Source organism: Narcine bancroftii, chromosome 2, assembly GCF_036971445.1.
Source record: "Narcine bancroftii isolate sNarBan1 chromosome 2, sNarBan1.hap1, whole genome shotgun sequence".
Taxonomy (NCBI): domain Eukaryota; kingdom Metazoa; phylum Chordata; class Chondrichthyes; order Torpediniformes; family Narcinidae; genus Narcine; species Narcine bancroftii.
The window spans coordinates 143,193,430-143,219,367 of NC_091470.1; the positions used below are offsets into that span (position 1 = coordinate 143,193,430).

The 25,938-nt window shown below is 45.6% G+C and overlaps 1 protein-coding gene across 7 annotated transcripts in view; it reads right to left on the minus strand.

Moving 5' to 3' along the window:
* The window catches only part of agrn (agrin), a 425,017-nt gene that overhangs the window by 100,920 nt on the left and 298,159 nt on the right, over window positions 1-25,938 (minus strand). For all 7 annotated transcript variants that reach the window (XM_069918355.1, XM_069918353.1, XM_069918352.1 and 4 more), the window contains 4 exons: window positions 22,520-22,744; window positions 17,579-17,803; window positions 15,460-15,666; window positions 5,268-5,489 (listed from right to left, as the gene is read on the minus strand). In XM_069918355.1, coding sequence (XP_069774456.1) covers window positions 5,268-5,489; window positions 15,460-15,666; window positions 17,579-17,803; window positions 22,520-22,744 — 879 coding nt within the window. The remainder of the gene's footprint in view (window positions 1-5,267; window positions 5,490-15,459; window positions 15,667-17,578; window positions 17,804-22,519; window positions 22,745-25,938) is intronic.

Genomic DNA, 25,938 nt, shown 5'->3' on the forward strand with positions numbered 1-25,938 from the left:
CAGTTGTGTTAAGATCAAGTCAAGTTTATTGTCATCTGATTGTACAAGTACAACCCAATGAAACAGCGCTCTCTGGTCCTCAGTGCAAAACTCGCAGGCACACAACCAGTCATAACACATATACAGACAAGCAATACACATGCAGGATAAATATTTCACCTACATCAATAAATGAATAAATATTGTTTTGTACATATGAGAGTCTCAGATGGTTAGCGTCTGGAAGAATGATGCCAGTCCAGACAGGTTAGCTTATTACTTAGAACCTCAAACATGGTCTTCAGCATATTTGTACTGTCAATAAATAACTGGGGTATGTGTGTATCCAGACAGTCATCCCTCACAACACCGATGCCTGAAGTTTGTATCTCCAGATGCTGTTAGACCATTGAAGTGACCAAGAAACAAACTGCTGAAGGAACTGAGGGGGGGGGGGGGGGGTGGGGGGTGGAGGGCTTCAACCTGAAATGCCGACAGCCATTTCCCTCTATGGATGGTGCCTGACCAGTTGCTCCAGCGTCTGTATTCCCTTGAGCATTCCTGTTGACAACACTGTCTCAACAGTGGAGGGTGACGACCTTGTCATTTGAGATGTGCTCCCATTGTAAATATGTTTCAATGGAACAATATCTCTGCACCGAGAATATTGAAGTAAACTGTCATTGTAACCATTGAAATTGTGTGCAATCACACTGCATTCTTCATTTTTAAGACCATACGGAGCAAAGGAGGCCATTCAGCCCATCAAGCCCCCATCACCATTCCATCATGAGCTGCCACTGAGCTGCATTTCCTGGCCTTCTCCCCATAATCTTTGATACCCTATTCAGATTCCTGTCAATCTCTGCCTTAAATACACCCACAGCCGCTCGTGGTAACAGATTCCAGAGGGCCACCACTCTGGCTAAAGAAATTCCTCTGCTTGAAATGAACACCCTTCAATCTTGAAATTGTGCCCTCTTGTCCAAGACGCTCCCTCCATGGGAAACAACTTGGCCACACCTACACTGGCCAGACTTTTCAACATTAAAAATCTTTCTATGAGGCCGCCCTCATTCTTCTGAACTCCAAGGAGTCTAGTCCAAGAGCCGTCAAACACTCCTCATGTGCTAATCCCTTCATTCCAGGATTCATTCTTGTGAATCTTCTCTGAACCCTCTCCAATACCAGAAGATCCTTTCTTAAATAAGGAGCCCAAGACTGTACCCCATACACCAAATGAGGCCTCACCTGTGCCTTATGAAGCCTCAACATCAATTCCCTGCTCTTGTGTTTTATTCCTCTAGACACGAATGCCAACATTTCATTCACCTGCTTCACCACCGACTCAAACTGTAGGTTAACCTATAGGCGGGGTGGGGGGGAGGGTGGTAGTATTCTGCATGAGGATTCCCAAGTCCCATTACACCTCCGAATCAATTTTCTCCCTATCCAAATAATAGTCTGCCCTTAAAATCTCATTACACGTTGAGTTCAGAGAAATTCATCTAAAGAATTTTTCCACAATCTGCTTGTCACATTGAGAAAGAGCCTTTCGACCTCCAGCTTCATTCTCTGTGGAGCTCATTGAAATTCACCATAGCTGCTGTCTCATGGCTCCTGTGATGGATTCAATCCTGACCTGTGGTGTTGTCTGTATGGAGTTTGCACACTCTCGAGGTGAACCTCAAAGACGTGTGGGGTGGTGGGTTACCAGCACTGTAGATTTCCCTGAGAGTTTCTGGGTGGTAGAAATCTAGGAAGGTGGGGAGGGTGAGTGGGGGAGAGATCAATTACAGGGAAAATGGATTGTTTTGTGAGCTAGTACAACCTCAAAGGGCCGAATAATCTCCTGTATTGTAAGGAGTTGAGGTGGCCCACTGTTGGGTTAACCATCTTGCCTACAGGTTATTGATAAAATAAAAGGTGTCCCAAACCCAACCAGACCTGCTGCATCTGGGATCAGAAGCCTGGAACATCACAAAAGGTGGTCTATGAACCAGTTGATGCCTTTACCCTGACAATTAATGGCTTTGTCATGCTCCCCACACTGTGTTTAAAATGGTTTTGTCACCAAATGGCCATTTTTCAAGCAGAATAAAAACAGGGAGGATTATTCATCACAACCAAGACTAGATTGGCCATTAATCAATCCATTTTCTGTGGCCTAGATTAACTGAACGACAGGGGGAGGAAAAAAACTGCAGATGTCAAAAATATGAAAGAAAATGTTGGAAAACGTGAACCATGTTTTTCTTTCCACAGATGCTGCCTGGCCAGTTGAGATCTTTCAGCATTTTTAGTTTTATATCAGCCTTTGCTGGGCAGCTTTGCAAAGCATGAGCAACGCCCATGGATTCACTGGGACTGTCGCCCTCACCAGACATCACCCTCCATCTGAATTTATGCAGCACCGGTGAGACCTCACAGAGTGTTGTGAGCAGGTTTGGGCTCCTCATTTAAGAAAGGATGTGCTGACATTGCGGAGAGTTCACAAGGATGATTTCAGGAATGAAAAGGTTATATCATATGAAAAGTTTTTGACATCTTTTGGCCTGCACTCGTTGGAAGTAAAACACGAAAGTCTGCAGACAACTTAGTTAAAGTAAAACAGAATGCAGGAGAAACTCTGCCGGTCAAACAGCAAAGATAAAGATACACAACCAATGTTTTGGGATTAAGCCCTTCATCAAAGTATAGGCAACATGTTGGGGGGAAGGGGAAAGAACACAGGCTCACAGGAGGTAATAGGTTGATAAGGGAGGGAGGGCCCACCAGCAAACGGGGGGAGGTGGGCTGGCTCTGTGGAGAGCTGGAGGAAAGACAGAGGGTTTGAGAAGAGAGAGGAAGAATGGGGAATGGGTTAGCAGAAGCCAGAGAAGTTGACGTTATTGCCATCTGGTTGGAGAATGCCGAGATGGGAAATTATGTGTTGTCTCTTCAATTTATGGGTGGCCTTGGTCTGAACAGTACATGAAGCCATGGACACATATGTCAATGCAGGAGTGGGGATTGAAATAGTTGGCCACTGGGAGATCCCTGTCACTGATGCAGACAGAGCAAAGGTGCTCAGTGAAGCGAGCTCCCAGTCTGTCAGTGCTTCCTGAGGAAGTCGGCCGCTGAAGAGCTTTCTTCACTATGACATTTGTGTGTTGGGTCCAGGAAAGGTCCTCTGAGGTAGTGACCCCCAGGAATGCTGTGTGACCTGGGGAATTTCTCTGACGTGTTGTGCATTGCCCATAACCGCAGCATCTGCAAGACCTTCTTGTACAATGGCATACGTTGCCTGCAATCTGCCAAGTGACTGCAGAGAACAACTGTAAGTTAACAAGAAGTCTGCAGATGCTGGGGTCTAAAGTTGCACACACAAAAGTGCTAGAGGAACTCAGCAGGTCGTGCAGTCATCATGGAAATCATAGTCAGTTGACGTTTTGGGCCTGAGCTGATGATTTTACTTTCCACAACGCTGCGTGATCTGCTGAGATTTTCCAACATGCTTGTGTACTGCACTGACACACCTCTCTGTGTTTGCTGCCGATCTGCCTGTTGCTTATGGAACAACAAATACCATCATAAAATATCCCCTTCATTCAGGCGATCACATGCTTGAGCAGGGCAAGGCTGCCAGCATCCATTCCCTCTGGGTTTCCTGCCATCGGACCAGCCCCATGCATTCGACACTCAAACCTCGGTGACCTTGACTGTCAGACACTGCTCCTGTTTCAGTTCAAGACCATCTGGGCTGCACAGCCCACGCTGTTAATCTGAAACCATTCAGCATCTTCCCAAAAGGCTTTCATGCTTCAGAAGTTCGATAGGAATCAAGCAAAAGTGTGGAACACAAATCCAGGTTCCACACGGAGTGGAAATAGAGAAAAAGAGAAAATGGACCCACAGTCCCCAGACCATTACGGAGTTCCAAAATTAAAAATTACTCACGGGATATTACACATGGGGTAGCCAAACTCACTTTGTTGGTGATAAGAAAGTAGGGATTTGCTTTTTTAAAAATCTGTTTGACTGAAGCAAAAATCACATAAGTTTGTTTGGTTTCCAACTGCTCTGTGAGAGTGAAAGAGGGAGGGGTGATGGGCAAATGGGGGTGGGGAGGGTGGGAGAACATGGTTAAACTACCCAGAGCCCATCCAACAAACCCCAGGTTAGATACAAAGAGCACGGAGGGTTCAGGAGCCCCTCTCTACTGTAATGAGTACTGACCTTGCGATGGTTCCCAAGTTTTCTGAAGTGAAAACGTAGCCTTGAGCTTAACCTGGTGAGTTCTCCTCACTTGCTACCATCTGATTTGTTATCCTTTCACCTTAAGAGGTCAAAGGCTGGGTGAAACAAGATCCCCATTCGTAAAGTGCACACGCTATCTCACATCATGAAGAGAACACTCGCGTTAAAATGTTGGGAAAGGTGTGAAACATTCTGCAATGTCTTGATTGCAGACAAAGCACAGAAATGCTGGAGGATCTCGGCCGGTCTCCCAGCATCCATAGGAGGTAAAGATATATTACCGACGTTTCAGGCCTGAGCCCTTCCTCAGGATATCAGGTATTCCTACCTTTAGGAAGGGCTCAGGCCCGAAATGTCGGTAATAGATCTTTACCTCCTATGGGTGCTGTGAGACTGGCCGAGTTCCTCTAGCATCTCTGTGTTTTGACATTAAAATGTGAAAACTGAAGAAATAAGTTGAATCCATCTGTTGAAATGAACTCAGGCAATGAGTTGAAGAGGAAGAGGGAGCGCTTACAAGGAACAAAGACCTTTATGGAATGTTTATACCCGTGAGATGTGAGCAGGTTGTAAGCAGAGAGACATTCCGATTGGAATTTGTTCTGTAAAACTGGGAGGGTTAGATTTCCAGTCCATATGCTGGGTTCATCATCCAGATGAAATAAGAGGCAGTTGGCGTTTTGAGCCTGGCTGATTTTCAACACTTCTGATGAAGGACTCAGGCCCGAAATGTGGATGGCCTTTTACTGCCTGTGGATCTGTGGATGCTGTGTGACCTGCTGAGTTTCTCCACCCTCTGTGTGTGTGTGTGTGTGTGTGTGTGTGTGTGTGTGTGTGTGTGTGTGTGTGTGTGTGTGTGTGTGTGTGTGTGTGTGTGTGTGTGTGTGTGTGTGTGTGTGTGTGCGTGCGTGCGTGCGGGCGGGCGGGCGGGCGGGCGGGCGGGCGGGCGGGCGTGCGTGCGTGCGTGCGTGCGTGCGTGCGAGTGAGCAAATGAGCAAAATCAGTGCATTTATTTGAACAAAATCTTCAGGAATATCCACTTGACTTACCACAAGGACCTTTGTGCTTGATGGCGATGTGCTTTTTCAGGGTGCAAGCCATGGCTTCTAATTCACACTCATTGCCGTAAATGTGTCCGTCACTGCCGCAGACAGGCTCGTATATGCTTGGGCAGATCTGCTGGCACTCACACACAGCTTTATTATTCTTCACTATGCATTTGGACCCAAAACCACAGTCAACGTTCAGGCAGGGGCTTAGAGTGTTCAGGTCTGTTTGAAGAAATCAGGCAGGAGGTTAAGTTTGAATTGATGCATTTCCCTTTGCAGTGGCTTGGTTAACAAGAGACCAAACATGAAATCCAAACAGCCATTAGTTGACCCATCCTTGACTCTAAACAGTGGTGCATGGATATGCATGATCTGGGACAGCCCCAGTGCTGTGAACTTTTGTAGCTGCCCATGGAAGCTCTTGTGCTTTTCGTGGACCAGCTTTGCATTATTTGCACATTTTGGCTTCGTTGTTGCCTCCCAGGGACAGCATCTGATACTGGAAAGATGGGCAAACTGAACAGAAATTCTCGAGATACCGTGGGCCTGGCTTAATCTGGGGGAGAGGGAGGGAGAAGGGTAGAGAGAGGAAGAAGGGAAAAATCAGAGAGAGAGAAAGGAAGGAGGTGGAAGATGGAGAGAGAGGAGGGAGACAGAAGAGAAAAAGAGAGCGAGAAAAGGTTGATTAACAAAGTAACAGAGTATCACCAGCCCTGCTTATGTGGTGTTGTAAATTCTGCTCAAAATAATAAATTAGGGAGGAATAATTACTGATTTCAACGCAAATGGTTCCCCAGTCACAACAGAGTGGCTTCGTGAGAGATGATTGGTGCAGAAATGGCTACAAAGTCCAATAAATCATGATTAATTGTGCAACTGCTGTTGAGATCATATTCCTGTTGCATCAAAATCTAAGCTGTGCCAACAACCTCCTCAACTCAGGAGACTGCGCACAGAGCTTTGATCTCGGGGCGGGGGATTCAGGAAGCAGAGGCTGACATCAAGTTGCTGGGGAGGGGAAACTGATCAAAGTATTGAAGATTATGAGAGAGGACAGACAGTCAAATGATTTTCCTATGATAGGGGTATTAAAGACAAAGGGCATAGGTTTAACATCACAAGATCTGGGAGCAAAAGTCAGTTCACTGGCCCATTGAATCTGCTCCACCATGACTGATCCATCCTCCCACTCAGCCCAACTCCCTGTAACCCTTGATGCCCTGACTAATCAAATACCTGTCACTCTCTACCTCAGATACACCCAGCGACCTCTCTTCTACACCCTCCCTTGGCAACAAGTTCTACAGACTCACAATCCTCTGATGAAAGGTGAAACATGGGAGATTTAAAGGGGTTATAACCGCTGCAACCGTGTCTGCCTGTCCCGCATCAGACTTGTCAGCCACAATCGAGCCTGCAGCTGACGTGGACTTTTACCCCCTCCATAAATCTTCGTCCGCGAAGCCAAGCCAAAGAGATAATGGTAAACTTCTTTTCAGAGTATGCCTTCATCTGAACCCCTCCGTTTCTGGGAATCAACCTGGTGAACCCCTTCTGAACCGCCTCCAAAGCCAGTCCATCCTTCTTCAAGTAAGGAGACCAGAACTGCACGCAGTTCTCCAGATGCAGTCTCACCAGTACATTGTACAGTTACAGGAGAACCTCCCTGCTCTTAAATTCAATCCCTCCAGCCATCCTTCTTGATGATCCACTGCAACAAACTATTAGTGATTAGTGCACAAGAATCGCCAGTTCTCTCTGCACAATAGCATGCTGCAATTTTTCACCAATTAAGTAATAGTCTGATCTATTTTTCTTTCCAAAGTGGATGACCTTACACTCACCAACGCCATACACCATCAACTAGACCCTTGCACACTCATGGACCCTTATGGGACTGTGGCTGAATGGACTGCTTTTTAGAAGAGATTGTTGCTTGCAAAGGAGCCTCAGAATCACTCAATGTCTCCACACCTGGAGAAAGAAAAACTGGGGCCTCTTCTGTTCAGACCTTTCAAAATGTGGAACCGTCCAACAGCTTAAAAGAAAGCAAACAAAGGATAGCTTCCCCCTCAAAACTACAGTGTCATCTCAGGTGGTTGTTAAACACCCCTCACGTTTCAATAAGAATCTATAATAATCTGCTCCTTTTGGAAAATAAAGCCTGTTGCATTTCCTCATGATAATTTCCTCGGGGACAACTTGACATCATGTGACAAAGAGATGAAAACTGAAGCAGTCAGGTATTAGCATAGCTGGGACTTGATTACACATTCAACTAACCTCGGTTTTGTAGTTTTAATTCAATATGGATCAATTCAGATTGAAGCAGAGCTGCTGGAGAGACGCAGTGATAAGTTATTGTGTACTGATGCAACCCTGGGTTTAAACCCAGCATTGCCAAAGCCGCCCTGCAGCCAATCTCCCCTTCCACAGGGTGAGAGAAAGATTGATGATAACATCTAATATTCTTCATCGGTGAAACTGGCTTAAAATAAATCTGTACTGGTTACAAACCAGCGATAAAATTAAAAAAGCTCAGCTGGAGTATATACTACATCACATCCAGAGGCCTTGGTTCAATCCTAACCTCCAGCGTTTTCTGTGTGGAGTTTGCAGGAGCTTTCTGTGACTGCATGCTCTGGTTTCCTCCCACGTCCCAGAGAAGAGTGGGTTAATTGACTGCTGTAAAGTAACCCTATCGTGCAGGTGGGGGGAGTTGATGGAAATGTAGGGAGAATAAAAAAAGGCTTGAGTGCATGATGGCTGACACGGATTCAATGGGCAGAAGGGCCTGTTTCTGGGCTGTAAAATTCTCAGCCAGACAAACCTTTTAAAGGGAGCAGAAGTGCGACTCATCAGCTGACACCAGCTGTGGGGAGTATTTACTCATTTCCACACCTCACCTTCTCCAGAGCCCCTGCACCACCTGGGCACTTTGATGCATGAACCAAGGAAGGAGAGTTAAAGCGGAAAGCCAGCTTTGATAAGGGAAAGTTTGCTGGCCCAATTTTACAGCAACAACATGAGTCCACCTAGACGACTGATAGTCCATGATCCTTGCACCATCTCCTCAGAAGGGCAGTCCATTCAACCCCATTAGAACCACAGAATACGACAGCACAGAAATAGGCCCTTCAGCCCTTCTAGTCTGTGCCAAACTATTATTCTGCCTAGTCCCACTGACCTGCACCTAGTCCATAGCCCTCCAAACCCCTTCCATCCATGTACCTGTCCAAATTTTTCTTCAATGTTAAAATTGAGCCCATAATCACCACTTCAACTGGCAGCTCATTCCACACCCCCACCTCTCTCTGTGTGAAGACGTTCCCCTTTCACCCTTAACTGATGCCCTCTGGTTTGCATCTCACCTAACCTCAGTGGAAAAAGCCTACTTGCATTTACTCTGTCGAATCCCTTCATAATTTCGTACACCTTCATCAAACCATTCCCACCGCTCTGTAACTGCTCCAGTTATTTAACTTTACTTTTGCCTCATTTCCTTCCACCTCCGTCTCCTTCCGCCTGTTCAGCTTCTCTCCCACCACTGGAAACAGATCCCATCTTATTGTCAGCCATCCTTTAAAGCATTAAACCAAGGTACTATTGGACCAAATGCTTCCCTGGCCAGTGTTTACAATCTGAAATGTGCGACATTCAAGGAGCGAGCAGCTGGAATCGTCATGCTCCTCCTACCCCACCCTCTACTCCCAATGATAATCCCAACTGGGTGAAGTACCTGGAGGCTATCAGTATACCAGCAGGTGCCGGTGACACACACAGAAACATTTCACAAATGATGTAGGAAGAAATCACTCCGCTCAGCCCGAAGCAGACGCTGCTGTCAATGCTCAAGAAGCAATGATGAAGATTGCTAAAAACCGGACAGTTTCAAAATGCCAGCTCCATGGACGTAGCCCGCATTGGGAGCACCTGCAAGCAACCCTCTGAAACAACAGCATGAAGGACAGACCGATCCCATACACACAAAGCTCACAGCAAAACCAGGGTGTAAAAAGAAACTTCTTCCATTGCAAAAGCAGCATACCTTGCCTCCCCTTCCCTCCTGACTGCTGATTGGTGATGGCTCCGTCCGGTAGAACATTTACCCCCCCCCCCCCCCCACCTCTATCTTCTGATGTCACACTATCCAACTGGAGATGGCATCTCGTGCCCTGGCTCAAGACGTGTGCTCTGAGAAGCACCTTGCCTTTCCCTGGAACTTGCTGCATGGGAAAATACTCCAGGATGTTTCGGAGATGGGTTGGGAAGGGACAAGTAGTTACAGAGGGAGGAGAGCTGGGAGAGGTGAGGGTGGAAAAGCTTTTGAAGGAAGCTCCAGAAGCCAATGCCAAAGGTTTTCCAATCGGTTCATGGAGGAATGTTTGTAAGAATGTGAAGTTGAAGGACTGAGGTTGTCCCAGGTGGATGGGAAAGGCCGAGAAGGAGATATCCTTTTATTCACAATAATTCACTTTTAAATGAAAAGTTAAAATAAAACCTGCAGATGCTGGAAATCTGTAATAAAACCAAGACCATGGGAAGGGGGGACGTTGTACTGGAGAGGGTGTAGAGGATGTTACCTTGGATGGAGAGTTTGAGCTGTGAGGAGAGAGAAGAGGCTGGGTTTGGTTTCCTTGCAGCAGAGGAGGCTGAGAGTGGACCCAGTGGAAGGATTATGACAGGTTTGGAGATCAGGCAGGGAGGTTGACAACACTGAGCTGAGCTGGGGGGGGGGGGCGGGGGTGGTCAGCAGGAGGTGCTCGGAGTCACTTGTGAACAGGTATCGGGAGCAGATGTCAAGGCTGATCTTGAGACAGGGAAAATGCAGATGGTGGAATCTGGAGCAAAAAACAATCGGCTGGAGGAAGTCAGACGACCGAGTGGTATCCGTGGGAGAATAAGTGCCAATGTTTCGGCTTGACCTGATACCTGAATGAAGGGGTCATCCTTTTTTCCCTCGGATGCTGCTTGACCTGCTGAGATCCTCCGGTAGTGTAGTCTTTTGCTCCAAGGCTAATCTTGCTGCTCTCTTGGTCTGGGAGTACTGGAGCCCCATCGCCACATACCCCAGAAATGTTCAGTCAAATTTTATGGGAAAGAACCAGACAATTCTGATGAAGAATGATGGGAAGGATTTTAGGGATCATTAATCAGGCCGTGCTTTTTACATCCTAATGAATCAATCAAAAGAATTCAGATTGGTTTCACAATTCATTGGCAGTGGTAATCTCTTCTTAAGGAGGATAAAAGGGTTTTCATTGAACTGCACAGTGAGGAAGATGAATTGGTGTGGTCTGCAAGGATTTGAAGAGCTGCTCACATTTTTACCATGTTGCATGTCACACCATTTCCAGACTGCTTCCCTAATTAGGAGCTCCTCTCCAGAGGTTTTTGCAGCCTTTCCCATATATTACATGGACACAATTGAGTGCTGATTTTATTTAATCCAATACTATCAGCAAATAAGATGGTTCATAGTCTCGATAGAGGTTCCCGTCTCGAGACGCTGATTGACCATTTCTCTCTGGATGCAGCCTGGCCCAATGAATACCACCACTGCTGGCGCAAGATTCCAACGTCTGCAGGCTTTGCGTTTCTCAGGCTGGTCTGTATTCAAGTTAGAAACGAATGCAGAATCTCTCACCGAAGCTTGTAGTTAAAACTAAGGTCATAAGTATGCTAGCTTCATAGCATTCCCTGAAATTCCTGGAGATTTCATAACTTGCCAAAATTAATTCCTATTCAGGAACTGAAAACTAATATTCATGTAATTAATCAAGGGGCATCTTCAGAGAAATGGGAGGAACTTTAAAGCCTGATTGTTACATTGCAGGAACAGAATATTAATGTCCCTGAAGGCTTAAATTACGTATTATGCCTTCAGGATTTTGCACATTATGTTAATTTAATAAGGCCCCCAGGTAAGTGTAAACAGGAGGGAAATTTTACAGAATCAAAACTGTTTGTAGTGCTAAGTCTGCTTCTCAAATGCCAACACAAAGCCCATTAATGAAGAGAATCGAGGACAATGGACCTGGAATTTGGTTCATAAATAAATACCATTTACTCCGGTTGAATATCTGGTAGCCTCTGCTGACGGCAAGTCAGTAATTGTGTTACTTGGGAATGATCGATGTGGAGAATCTGCTGTGAGGAGTATGCTTCAAGACACTTCGTGATGGAATTAGCAGTCTGTCCAATAAACAATTCCAGTCTGACGCTGTCAATCTGTCTGAAATCTGCTGTTTTTTTCTACACCCCTGATGCAAACTCACATATCATGCACACAGAAACAGCTCATAACCAAAGATGCCAGGCAGCTGGGCAGATGATACATGCACAATTTCATCAGCTGTGATTCATGAGGACAAGGGTGGGAGGGTATCCATGCTCAGGAGGTCCTGGCTGATGCAGGAACGTACGTGCCCAAAACATCACCTCCTGTTCTCTCCCAGCTAAAGTCAAAACTGGGCAAATCATTTCAGGAAAGGGTTCAACATTCAATTATCATCTGATACAGACCTTTTACCACTTTGCTCTGACCAGTTTACTATTTAATTGGATTGTCAGCTGTGAAAGGTTTCCTCCAGATCTCTGTAGCCCTAAGTTCCTTCCTTCCAAAACAGGAGCCCATCCAAAACTCAGCTGCCAATACCTCACCTGTACTGTCCCTTTCTTGTGCCCATTGGCTGTTTAATACGCCATGCCTCAACTAAAATTAAAATTCTCATCCTTGTGTTCAATTCCTTTTCCCACCCCTGCCAGTCACCAAACTCTCCAATATCCCTGCATTCTGACCATCTTATATTTCCTTCAATTCAATATCCCACCATCAAGCCTGGGCGCTAAGCTCCTGAATTCCTTAAACCCTACTGGCTCGCCTGAGTTTTAGTTCACTAGAAATCTTTGCCTGGCTTGGGGCAGTCTCACAATATCGCTGGGCTTCACGTTGTTAAGTAAGAAAATGTGTGGACGCTGGGGTTGAGGGCAATACACAAAAGTGCTGGAGAAACTCAGCAGGTCACACAGCATCCGCAGGAAGCCAAAGCCAGTCAGCGTTTCAGGCCTATGCCCTTTAACTTCCGAAGTGGGCCGTAAGGGCCTGTGACTACATTTTTAAGAACTCCTATCAAGCCCAGAATTCTGTAAGAGTTCAAAAGTCCTCCAACCCTCGGATTCCCTACTGCACCTGCTCCCTAAAGCTGCTGTAATTTTATGCACCTTTATCAAACTAACCCTGTTTAAGATCCACCTTGGTTTCAGGTCTTCATTATTCCTGCAGCAGAGCGATTATTCCTATGTTACCACACCCTCCTTCCACTTTAAACTCACATCACTCTGTCCTTTAACCACATGTCTGAGATCACACACCACCAGATTCAATGACAGATGCCTTCCCACTGTTATCAGACTCCTGGACGACCCTCACACTCAGAAAATGATGTTGCCCTTGCTCTGTTCTAACTGATGTCTGCACTCTGTATTGGTGGGCGAGGTACCCAATGATTGCTCACGAAACAAACGTTCTCACTGCACCTCAGCACATATGGTGATAAACATGAACAATGATAAGGGGCGTCACAGTTAACATAGTGGTTAGCACAACACGGTTACAATGCCAGTGACCAGGGTTCAAATCCCATGCTGTCTGTATGGAGTTTGTACATACATGCTCACTCTTTATGAAACAACTGGAAAATTAACTTGTGAACCAACTATTTAATCAAACTTTTGGCTGAAAGCTGGCCATGTTATTAGCAGGCCATGTTGGGAGGTAGGCATTCAAAAGCAAACCATAAAATGTTTAGATTTGGATGTGTACATGGAGGTGAGAGAGTTAAAGGGTTATGGGGAGAGAGTGGGAGGGTTCAGCTAGTGGAGTTGTTCAAATGAACCAGTTCAGACTCGAAGGGCCGACATGGCCTGTTTCTGCGCTGTAAATGGTTATACGGTTATGGTTAAACCTCGTGTAGGTTTCCTTTGGGTGCTACGGTTTCCTTCGGGTTGTAAGTCAATTGGATGCCATTGGGCGGCAGGGACTCATGGGCTGAAAGGGCCTGTTACTGTACTCTATGTCTAAATTTAAATTTTAAAAAATTGAAATAAAAAACAGAAATGCACCTTTATTTATATGTTAATTTTCTGGCTCCTCTGTCAAAATTCCTCAAAGCTGATCCTGTTTATACAAAATCTATTCTTTTTGGGCTTTGTGTCCCTAATAACAGACTAGGAGAAGACAACAACACATGATGCCCGTGACATTACTGGTGATCCCTACCATAAAGAGAGCCTCATCTAGCTGCTCGGATCAGCATGCAGAGTTCCGAAGCTCAGCTGGATTAGAACTGGAGCCTCTAATTAGGAGGAAGCTCTGACTTCAGGGGAAGATTGAATATTCGGTCACCCAGTTTGATACCAATCTGAGAGCAGCGGAGTTTCACGTTCCCATCTGTCAAAACATTGCTCCATGAGTGTTGTGTGGAAGACCAGGAACGGGAACTATGTGGTCTCGGCCAAAGAAACCCACTAAAATGAGTAAAAATCACATCAACATTTAGCCAGACATTCTGCTCGGTAACAGACTCCTTCAGCCCAAGAGCTCGTACCGCCCAATTATACCTAATTGACCTACAACCCACAGTTCATTTTTTGAAGGGTGGGAGGAAACCAGAGCCCCCGGGGAAAACCCACACAGACACGGGGAGAACGTACAAACTCCTTAGAGACAGCATGGGGTTCGAACCCCTGTCCCAATCACCGATACTGTAACTCTATTGCGCTGACTGCTCTGCCAACCGTGCCACCCAGAGAATCTGCAGAAAATTTGGAGGACGGGTTGCTGCCGGTTGTACCCACTTCTCTTGTGTTGCAGAGTGGGAAGAGTAAATAAAATTAATCAGCAAGGTTGGAATGATGCTTAACATTTTGCCTTGCTGTCATAAATGCAAAAAACACTCTTGCACTGATGTGGTGGTGAGAGTTGTGAATGCATGGCTGCAGGGACCAGGTTTCTTTGACCCTGGTCTTGGGTGGTTATGCACATAACTCTGTGACTGTGTGTCTTCATGGGTAGTCTGGTCAACTGGCTACTGTACATCCCCCGTTGTGCTGGGTAATGGCAAAAAGCTGAAGGGGAGGAAGCTGCAGAAAAGTTGGGGGGGGTTGGGAACAGGACAGATGGGATTCTTCCCTGGATGGACTTGATAGGCCCAATAGCCTTCCCCTGTGTTACTTCAAGGAGTAAACCAGTGTTCCTTTCTCACTGACCTGACGTGTTACGGTGCAACTCAACTCTGCAGTAACAACTACAGCCAGGTTGATGGGGAAATGATTTGAAAGCAGGTCTTTTTTTTTTAAACCACAGTCTCAAGGAAGGAGAAGCAACAACATTCTGAACAGGAAGAAGCCTCCAACCTTCTAGAAGCTCGCTAGCTTCTTGTTAGCAGAAAGTATAAGACAAAACACAATCGAGACCTTGGGGAAATATCATTTGAAGGATCCCAAAATAATTCACCAACTTTAGAAACATTTCACTTCATTTTAAGTATCGAGGTCTTTTTTTTGGTCTGAGGGGTTCTGATGGTGCCTTTTCCATCAAGTATAATTGTTTTTCATGGAGGAAGTTATATACTTTAGAGCAAATCCTTTTGGGTCAGGAACAACCTGACCTTTCCCCTCAGATGACCATGGTCCGGCAAGGTTACATTCAAGGTCCGAAGAGCTCTCACAGGTAAGGTCAGAGGTCGAACTCGCAGAGACAGTGATGCGCCGCTCCGACTGTGATTGGACAGTTTCCCAGACAAGACAAAAAGATGTGGTCGTCAGTGAGACACTGCATACGAGAAAACACATTTGACATAAAGGAAAGGAACACTGTTGAAAGGCAGCACATGAATGGAACTGTGGTCTGGCACTACCAGATGTAATGAGCATGCACAACGATGGTTCAACGTGATGAGATGGGAGGTGGATTTAGAAGGGAAATGGAAGGATGGTGAACAGGAGTTATCCTGCAACATTACTCTCGGTGAGTTGAGGACCCAACAATGCAAACTTAGAGCAAGGATTCTTTGTCAAAAGCCAAGTGAGGCAGTGTTGCACACAACAGTTTTACGGAGGTCAGGACAAGCTTGCCCTCGCACACAGGCCGGACGGTCTGAGTGCGTGGCAGAGCATCGCTACTCCTTACCGCAAGGCCCCAGGTGTTTGACCGGAATGAAGTTCTGCCCCACACATTCAGCTTGTTTGCGCTCGCAGTCGTTGTTGTAGCTCTGGTTGTTCTGGCCACACACGGGCGTGTAGGCTCCGTCGCAAATGATGCGGTCACAGGAGCAGCGCGCACTCCCCCTTCGGTTGAGACATACAGCATTGAACTTGCACTCTTCCTGACACTTGTCTGCAACAAAGGGAATAGGCCGATATTAACCTCACCATTCCACACACTGCAGCAGAGATAAGCTTTTCATCTAATGCTCAGAATCACAGAGGTTGACCCAGGGAAATGAATGGCACTGAATTTCAGAAAGGGCAGTATAGTTGGCGAAGTGGTTAGCACCACGCCTTTATAGCACAAGTGATTGGGACCGGACCTGGATTCGAATCCCGTGCTGTCTGAAAGGAGTTTGTATGTTCTCCCTGTATCTGGGTGGGGTTTCCTCTGACCCTTCAGAAATGTCCCGGGGTGTAAGATAATGAGGTGTAAATTGGGCGGCACGGACTCATAGGCCGAATTGGCCAGTTACCATGATGAATGTCTGAATTTTTTAAAACAATTCAATTGTGCAAATCTTACTCCCTGGTTATTTCCAAATTCAACAGAGAACACACCTTCATGGTTAATGAGAAGCTGGAGAGATCAGTGGCTCAGGCAGCACCCACAGAGAGAAATGTTTCAGGTCCAGACCCTTTAGCAAAACTTGGAAAATGAGTTTGTGGAGGTTTGGTGTGACATCAGAAACCCTGGCAAATTTCTATAGATGTGTGGTGGAAAGTGTGCTGACCGGCTGCACCATGGTCTGGGATGGGGACACCAATATCCCCAAGCGTAAAGCCCTGCAAAAGGTAGTGGACACAGCCCAGGACATCACAGGCAAAACCCTCCCACTATCGAGAACATCTATGGGGAACGCTGCTGTTGGAGAGCAGCAGCAATCATTAAGGATCCACACCATCCAGCACATGCACTGTTCTCCCTGCTGCCATCAGGAAAGTGGTATCGGTGCCACAAGACTTGCCCTACCAGGTTCAGGAACAGTTACCCCTCCACTATCAGACTCCTCAACAACTCACTCAGGGACTCCCTTAAGGACTCTTATTTTTTCACTTCAGCATTTTTTTCCTCTCTGTATTGAACAGTCTGGTTGTTTACATTTCTTTATTTGTTTAGATGTGTACGTTCTGTAGAGTTTTTTTTGCACTACCAATTAGTGGTAATTCTCCATTGCCTGCAGGTAAAAGAATCTCAGGGCTGTATGTGATGTCATGTGTGTACTCTGACAATAATCTGAACCCTGAATCATAAATGTCTCAATTTCTCTCCACAGACACTGCTTGACCTGCTGTGTCCCTCCAGCCTCTGTTTGTTCACTCAAGATCCCAGCATCGCCTGTAGAAGGGCTCAGGCTCAAAACGTTGACTGCCTTTTATTTCCTATGGATGCTGCGTGACCTGCTGAGTTTCTATGATATGTTTGTGCACTGCACCAACAGCTCCAGGTTTTCTTCTTTATCACCTTCAGACCCCTGCACCTGCAGCTTTTTGTGTGATTACAAGCGGCACATTTAACAGCATCATCCTGGCAATACTCAGGTATCCAGAGGTTAAATCAAATTCCAGCAAGCCAATAAATTCAGAAAATGCAAGACACTGCACACCAACAATTTCACTGGTAGAATGTGATTTCGATCCCAATAGGTGACTCCTTTGTTTCAGATATGGGAAGCTACTTGTTCATTCCAATCCACTACTCTGCCATTGGCTCAGGAGCCCCAGGGCCAGGTACACTGTGAGCTGTCCTTCCCTGGGGATGGACAGATAGTGTGACCTTCTCACTCTCAGCTACTTCCTGACATGAAACTTTGCAGAAGACCCGGCTCCAGTAATTAGTTTTGCCTGAGGTAGGTGAGAATTTATCTGAGGAAAGGACAGAGATTTAAGGTCTTCCGCTCGTGAAGTTTTCACCATTGTGCTGAGGTTAATCGCCCGATCAAATTCTGAAATGGAAACCAATACTGAACATTTTTTTAACCCGACACCAACCACAAAAGAAGCCAGGTTTTCAAGAGGGGCTTGATTCCAGGACTGCTCACCTCTGGGCAGACAGGGACCTGAGCGAATTTTCTGGAGGTTGATGCCTTTCAGAGCGCCCACTCTCTCCATGATGCACTTGTTGCTGTAGGTCTGCCCATCGTCTGCGCACACCGGCTTATCTTCCTTCGGGCAACTCTCTGGTCGTGACAGTACCTCAGGCTGACGCAACCGGGGTTGGACTCTGCACGCTTTGTTCAGGTCACTCTGTGCATCCTTGCATGGGTCTGCGAACAGGAAGAAATCAGTGAGTGACCCCGCATCACTTCCTTCTCCACCTGCCAGCTGTATGTACTTACACAGGCAACTAGCAATTGAATTGTTTATTGTCACCCGTACTGAGTTCAGTAAATAGATTAATTTTGCGTGTTATCCAGGCAAGTCAACTCAGACAGTAACAAATAAATAAATTGCAAGGTGTAGTAAAACTTAGTGCAGGGTACAGCAGAAAATAAGTGCAAGGTACAGCAGAAAATAAGTGCAAGGGCATCATCTTTTGCCACGGAGAGGTCTGTTTAAGAGTCTGATAACAGCAGGAGATGGACTGTTCATGAACCTGGAGGTTCATGTTTACAAGCTTGTGTATCTTCTATCTGACACAAGGGGAGACGAGAGTGACCGGGGTGGGACGTGTCTTTTATTATGTTGACAGCTTTATCAAAGCAGCGGGAGGTGTGTAGATGGAGCTGATGGAGGGGAGATGTGTTTGTGAGATGGACTGCATTCACAACTCTGTGGAGGCTGGATATTTAAAGGTATTTACAAAGGCAGATTAACATTCAACAGATTGGGCAGTTGAGGCTGAGAGGAACTGACATTAAAATAGTCATTAAAACCTGGAGATCAGCCATTATCACATTTAATGGCAGGGCAGGCTTAGGGGGCCATGTGGCCTCCTCCTGAGGGGCTGTGTCTTTCTCCTGAGGGGCCAAGTGGCCTCCTATATCACCATATTCACCATAAAACAATTACAGCACAGAATCAGGCCAGTTCGGACCTTCAAGTCCATGCTGAAGACCTTCTCCAAACTAATCCCATTGACCCGCACTCAGCCCATAACCCTCCACACCTCTTGTCCATATACCAATCCAACTTTTCCTTAAATAATAAAATCAAAACCACATCTACCACTTTGGGCAGAAGCTCATTCCACACCCCCACCACCCTGAGTGAAGAAATTCCCCCTCATGTTCCTCTAAACCTTTCCCCCTTCAATCTCAATCCTTGTTTGGATCTTCCCCCACTCTCAATGGAAAAAGCCTGTCCCCATTTACTCTATCTGTCCCTCTCATAATTTTATCAAATCACCCCTCAATCTTCTATATTCCAGGGAATAAAGTCCCAGCCTGCTCAACCTTTTCCTGTAGCTCAAACCCTGAAACCCTGGCAACATCCTTGTAAATCTCCTCTGCACTCTCTCTATACTGTTTATATCCTTCCAATAATTCGGTGACCAAAACTGCACACAACATTCCAAATTTGCCCTCACCAATGCTTTATACAACTTCCACATGACATCCCAACTCCTGTACTCAATACTCTGATTTATGAAGCCAACATACCAAAAGCTTTCAGGGAATTATGTATCAGAATTTCTCAATTGTTTACCATTTAACATGGATGATCTTTGCTGATTAGTCCGACCAAAATGCAGCACCTCACACTTATCAGTATTAAACTCCATCCGCCATGTTTCTGTCCATTCTTCTAACTGTCCGATATCCCACTGCAAGCTTTGAAAACCTTCTTCACTGTCCACAACATCATCAATCTTTATATAGTCTTCATACTTACTAATCCAATTTACCACCCTACCACCCAGATCATTAATATATATGACAACAACAGTGGACCCAGTAGCGATCCCTGAGGCACTCCACTAGCCACCAGCCTCCAATTTGACAAATAATTTTCTGCCACTACTCTCTGGCATCTCCCATCCAAACATTGTTGAATCCATTTCACTACTTCAACATTAATACCTAACGATTGAACCTTCCTCACTAATCTCTTATACAGAACCTTGTCAAAGGCCTTACTAAAGTCCACATAGACAACATTTCCCTTTGTCAACCTTCTTAGTAACCTCCTTGAATAATTCTATAACCTTTGTTAAACATGGTATACCATGTGCAAACCTGTGTTGACTACTCCTAATCAATCCTTGTCTTTCCAAATAATTGTATATACCATCTTTAAGAACACTCTCCATTAATTTACCCACCACTGATGTCAGATTCACAGGCCTATAATTACCCAGTTTTGTTTTGGTGCCTTTTTTAAACAATGGAACAACATGAGCTACTCTCCAATTCTCCAGCACCCCCCCTCCCCCCACCCCACTGTGACCAGTGACATTTTAAATATTTCTGTCAGAGCCCCTGCTACAAAGTCCTATGGAATATCCTGTTAGGACCCAGAGATTTATCTATCTTTATTCACTTTAAAATAGCCAGTACTACTTCCTCATTAATCTATAAATTTTCCAAGACATCACTTTTTCCTTACTTCACCTGGCTCAATATTCCTTTCCTTAGTGAATACTGAAGAAAAAAATCATTTAAAGTTTCCCCCATCTCTTCTGACTCCTCACAGAGGCTACCCCTCTGATCCTCAAGGGGCCCAATTTTATCCCTCACTATTTTTTTACTTTTAATGTACCTGTAGAAACCCTTGGATTTATTTTTACTGTCCCTGCCAAAGCAGCTTCATATCTCCTTTTAGCCTTTCTAATTTAAGATTTTTTTGCACTCTTTATATTCTTCAAGCATCTCATCTATTCCCTGCTGGTATCTATTCTACACATCCCTCCTCCTCCAAACCAAATTCCAAATATCCCTTGAAAACCAAGGCTCCCTATATTTTCTAACCTGAAAATATAGGCCCTCCTGAAGGGCTGAGTGGCCTCTTATTTTCTTGTGATCTTGTATACGGACTGGTGTGAAGTATCAATCCTTGTCTGTCTGTTGATTCAGAAACTTGACGTAAATCTCTGGGAGACTCAGTCCAAATCCTGCCCCAACAACTAAAGAGTACAGTGGTGCAAGGGTTAACTGACAGGACCAGCAGCCAGCAATCCCGATTTGGAACACGAGTTCAAATCCCTCCGTGGCAGTTGGGGAGCTTAAATTCAGGTAATTAAATAAAGCTGGAATTTGAAAAAGAATTATTCTCCATAACGGTGACAATGAAACAACAGGATTCTTGTAAAAACACATCTGGTTCAGTAATGTGAGTGAAGAGAAGAAATCTATTGCTCTTACCCTGCCTCGCCTTTCCCCATCTTAACTGCCTGCCCAGTTCAGGGGTAATTAGGGGCTGTAGAATAACTGCTGGTATTGCCTGTGATATCTCCAAGACTGCATGATGTTTTAAAACTTCAGCAGGTCTTTTGATTCATAAAACATCTTGTAAATTTGAGCCACGGTTTTCCACAATCTTGCCGTGGGCTGAGCAACAGACGGCAACTGAACTCTGCCACAGCGTGCACTAATACAATGAGGCCATCCGAGGGCGGCAAGTTAAATTGGGGCAGATAAATAACTTCAGTTTAACGGCCCTGTGAGCAATCTGGAGAAGTATCTTTGGTGTGGGGTTATATGAGCTCGGTACGGTGGGTGAGGGGAAAATCTGCGGCTCAGGTGCGGAATAAACCTCAGAGAGGGAAGGTCACCAGAACAGAGATTGGACGGTAAAGAAAACATTGGATCACAATGATCCCAGGGACCGGAGTGGCCTCAATGCTTCACCATTATATTTGATTAGTTCCATTTCCCAGAATTGGTTCTGTGTCCTCAATAAGATGAAAAAAATCTACTGATCCGCATTTTGGATTTCTGCCTTTGAGCTTCTGCTCTGGAGTGGTTCCACATTTCACTGGGTGATGTCAAGCCAGCGCTCCATGTTCTCCTTGTTTTTTTTGTCACACTTAATGATACAACAGTCTCAAGCAGTTGAGGCCATTACATTTCCAGTGTTCCTAAGATTCTCAAAATTCCAAGGCTGACTCCCAGTTCTCCACTGACATTCTCCAAGGGTGGCACACCCTTGCTCTGCTCTCTATCAGTACAGGGAATAGCTCAAAAATCTCATGACATTATGTCCTTAATCACTTCAGGAAGCCAACATAAAGAGCCCCCCCCCACACCCCCCCACCGTCACCCTGGTCACAACCTCTTCTCACTGCTTCCTTCGGGCAGAAGGTACAGAAGCCTGAAGACTAGCAACTCCAGGTTTGAGAACAACGTTTTTCCAACAACAATCAGGCTCTTGAACCTCCCAAAACTACCCCAAACTCAAACCGTAAATTACTTCAGGATGCCAAAAGATCTGCCCACACTTCTGAAATGTCACACTGTTTTTTGCTTGCATGAACTTAACTAGGAAATATTTCTTTATTTATCCTTAAAATTTAGACATACAGCACGGTAACGGGTCTTTCCGGCCCACAGACCTGTGCTGCCCAATTACATCCAATTGACCTACTATCCCCGGTAACTTTTTTGAACGGTGGGAGGAAACAAGATCCCCTCCAAGGAAAACCCACACAGACATGGCAACAACGTACAAATTCCTTACAGACAGCGCGGGATTCACATCCTGGACCCGATTGCTGGTGCAGTAACGGTGCTCCACTAACCACTGCACCAATCACGCCACCTTTATCTCTGTACGATCATTTATACATTTGCAATTGATGCATCTCTTGTACCTGTTTGGCTGTAGAAGGTAAGAATTACAGTGCCTCTGTACAATGTACTTGTCTATGTGACAATAAACTCTCATCCACATCAGGTACATCAGTTAGACTTCTCCTAATCCAAGTCTACCCGCTCCATTCTGCCTCTCCTTATAATTTAGCTTCTTTGAACTCTGACGACTAAACTGCGACCTTCATCTCTCCGCAACCTTGGATTGTGCTGGGTTCATCCCCGCTCACTTACCACAGAACCCATCGGACTTCTTGTAGATGTTCTTGTTTTGGTCACAGGCGTACTTGTTCAGTTCACATTCGTTCCTGTAATCCTGCCCATCACTTCCGCACACGACCTTCTCCAGCTGCCCACTGCAAGTAGTGGGGCAGACACACTTGGCTGACTGCCCATCAGAAGACTGGATGCAGGAGCTGCCAAATCCACAGGTCACCTCACTGCAGGGGTCCTTCAGACCTGGCACACAGAAAGCAAGAGGCATTTTATCAATGGGAGCAATCCAACAGTGCTTTTTGCCTCAAGCTCTGAGGTTTCTACTCCCTCCAACTCATCTTGAGTGCAGTTATACTGCAGAGGCCATGAAACGTACCTCACTCCAACTCTGGACACTTGCTCTGTTCAGATGCCAGATGGAGTTCAACTGCAGTAAGGGAATTAAAGAGTGCCCACAAGTTCAAGGCTGACAATGCGAGGCTGAAGCTGTTTGAGTTCATTGGCACATATCTCAAGGTGAAATTATGGAGTTTGTTTTACGAGTAGTCCAGCTAGATATCCCAAAAATAGTACAGGTAGAACACAGTATGTAGGATTAAGCTTGAGATTTCAAGGTCAAGGGTGACTCAGCAAGGTCGCCAGGTAGAGAAAGGTCTGGGCAATTGAGAAAGTTCAAAAGTACCATTGTAAGGCCAAGGGGCAGAGAAAAGTTGGGGGAATGGAAAAAGGTCAATTGCAAGGTCAAATTCGGCAGTGATCCATCGAGTGGCTGTGTTTAATTGTCTTCCTTTGGGATCTTAGTGCCACATTGTTTGCAGGTGCAGGTTGCATGTGGCTTTTGGGAGCCAGAGCACTGGGAGGCCGAGATTAACCTTGGAGTTGGTCTCCAGTGTGCTTCAGTCTGCAGACAGACAATTAGGAGCTCTAACCTGCAGGATGGTCAGGGAGAACAGAGGAACTCGTGCTTTCCCCAGCAGTAACAACTGATCACAAGAGCAGTGACAGATGAAGGTTAACGTCAGCCCCACCTGCGGAGGTGGGGGTGGGAGAGAATGTTATTAATTGCATATTGTCCCAAGGATGTAGGTGAGTGGTGGAATCTGCCAAAGGGGGTAAAGGGAGGCGAACGTTTCTGGCCTGGGCCCTTCATCTGATTACAGGTCTTTCAGCCCACAACATCTCCACTGACCAACAAGCACCCACTGCGGACACAAGGAGAAGCTGAGCATCTAAACAATTCGGGCAGTGTCCATATTTTGGGCCCTTAATCGAAACATCCTGGTGAAACACACTCTTCCTTGCGATGTGGGAGTTGGCTGTGCACCTGAAGGGAACAGGCAGCCACAGTGGGAGCATGCAAACTCCACACAGTCACCGCTGGAGGTCAGGGTAGACCCTGGGTCACTGGAACTGAGAGTCAGCCGTTCTACTTGCTGTGGCACTGTGCGTACCCGTAATCTATGACCTCCAAATGCTGGCCTTCCCCAGAAACCAGATCTGGGAATGGAGACTACCACTGAGACATTCAATAAAAGTGGTTTGAAAATCAGAAAAATTCCCACCTACTAAACATCCCTCTGAACAGTGGTAAGGACACCGCAGCATTCATATAAAGCCTGACACTATATACCTTCATTGAGAACAGATGAATATTTATAAAAAATAAACAAATGCAAGTCCTATTAAAATAACAAAATATCTAAGTGTATAATTAAATGTAATTTGCAATAGCTTGAGCAATTTAAGTGAATATTCTGAAGAAATATCACCTGTAGCAAATGTCTGATTTAATTATCACTGAGACACGCTGTCTTCAAGTTACTGCTGGCCTGCTGCCGACTGAAAACCGAACTGTGTATTGTTGTTTGACAGCAAGTCTACTCTGTAGCGCTGAGAGGGAGTCAGATTTAATTAAGGAGATGATATTTCTGCTGCTGGTAGATATGCCAAACACCACAGCCAGTAATTATCAAACTTACCCTACCATTTCCGAACAGCTTTTTTTTGCTCATCCCTTATGATGCCAGGATGGTTGAACATCAACAATTCTGCCTGCTGATTAATAACATCTACCTTACACCTTAAAGCCTTCCTCAGGATTCTTTGCTGGCACATTTTCGTGAACCTCAGTCACATCACTTATCGTTGTGTTTGCCCCGATGTTATCAGGCCGTGTCCTCCTGCCATTCACACAGAGTGGTGATATTCCAGAATTACCATCAACCTTTCCAGCTTTCTCCCACTGCTGTCCCAATCTCCATCATCTAGCATCTCACGTGTTGGGAATCCTTCAGGGCCCGAAGCACATGTATTCAGCAACAATAATACAAATTTACTTCACTCCTCTACTCCAAGAAAACATCCAGAGGTGGCTGGTGGGAGCGTCATTATGTGACCTCCCACTCTGGCTGATGTGCTCCACTCTGTCCTGATGTGCAACTCCTTAGCACCATCACCCATCTGAAAGCACAGAACTCCAGTGAATATACAATCGTAACAAAGATCTCAAGTATTGTCCACAGGTTTGGTTTTTTAATCTGAGGAAGGATGTTCTTGCTATTGAGGGGGTGCAGCAAAGGTCCACCAGACTGATACCTGGGAAGGCAGGACTGACGGATGAAGAGAGACTAAATAGACCATGGTTATGCTCACTGGAGTTTAAACGAATGTGAGGGGATCTCATTGAAACATGTAAAACTCTGACAGGACTAGGGAGGTTGAATGCAGGAAGAATGCTCCCAATGTTGGGTCACAGTCTAAGGAAAAGAGGGAAGCCATTGAGGACTGAGATCTGAGACGAGAAGAAACTTTCTTCATTCAGAGAGTTGTGAACTTGTGGGACCCACCAATCACAGAAAGTTGGAGAAGACCGGTTCATTAGATCCATTCAGAAGGAAGTTGGTGTCGTCCTTGAGGCGAAAGGAATCAAAGAGTGTGGAATAGAGTAATGAGGTCATATGATGAGCCATGATTGCACTGAATGGTGCTGCAGCCTCAATGGGCTGAATGGCCTTCTCCAGCACATATTTTCCATAATTCAATCTACCTACATGTCACCATTCTCACTGCTGGACTGACGACAAGTCATTCAGGAGGTTAAACCTTTCTAAATTAGCATTGCCAAGGCTCATGAAAAATGTTTTGCTGCTGCTCTCCGACTGCAGTGTTCCATGTAGATTTTCTCAATGCTCATGCCCAAGGGTTGAAGATGTCACTGTAATTATTATCAACCACAACCACTGGAGGAACACAAGAACTGGATGAGATCCTGCAGGGACCCAGTGGTCAGGCGGCATCTATGAAGAGAAATGCCAGCCAATGTTTTAGGTGGAGACCATTTATTGATAACGATGACTGACCATTCTACCCAGGATGCTGCCTGACCGACTGAATCCTTCCAGCTTCTCGCTGTTTGTTCTTGATTTAGGCTAAACTTT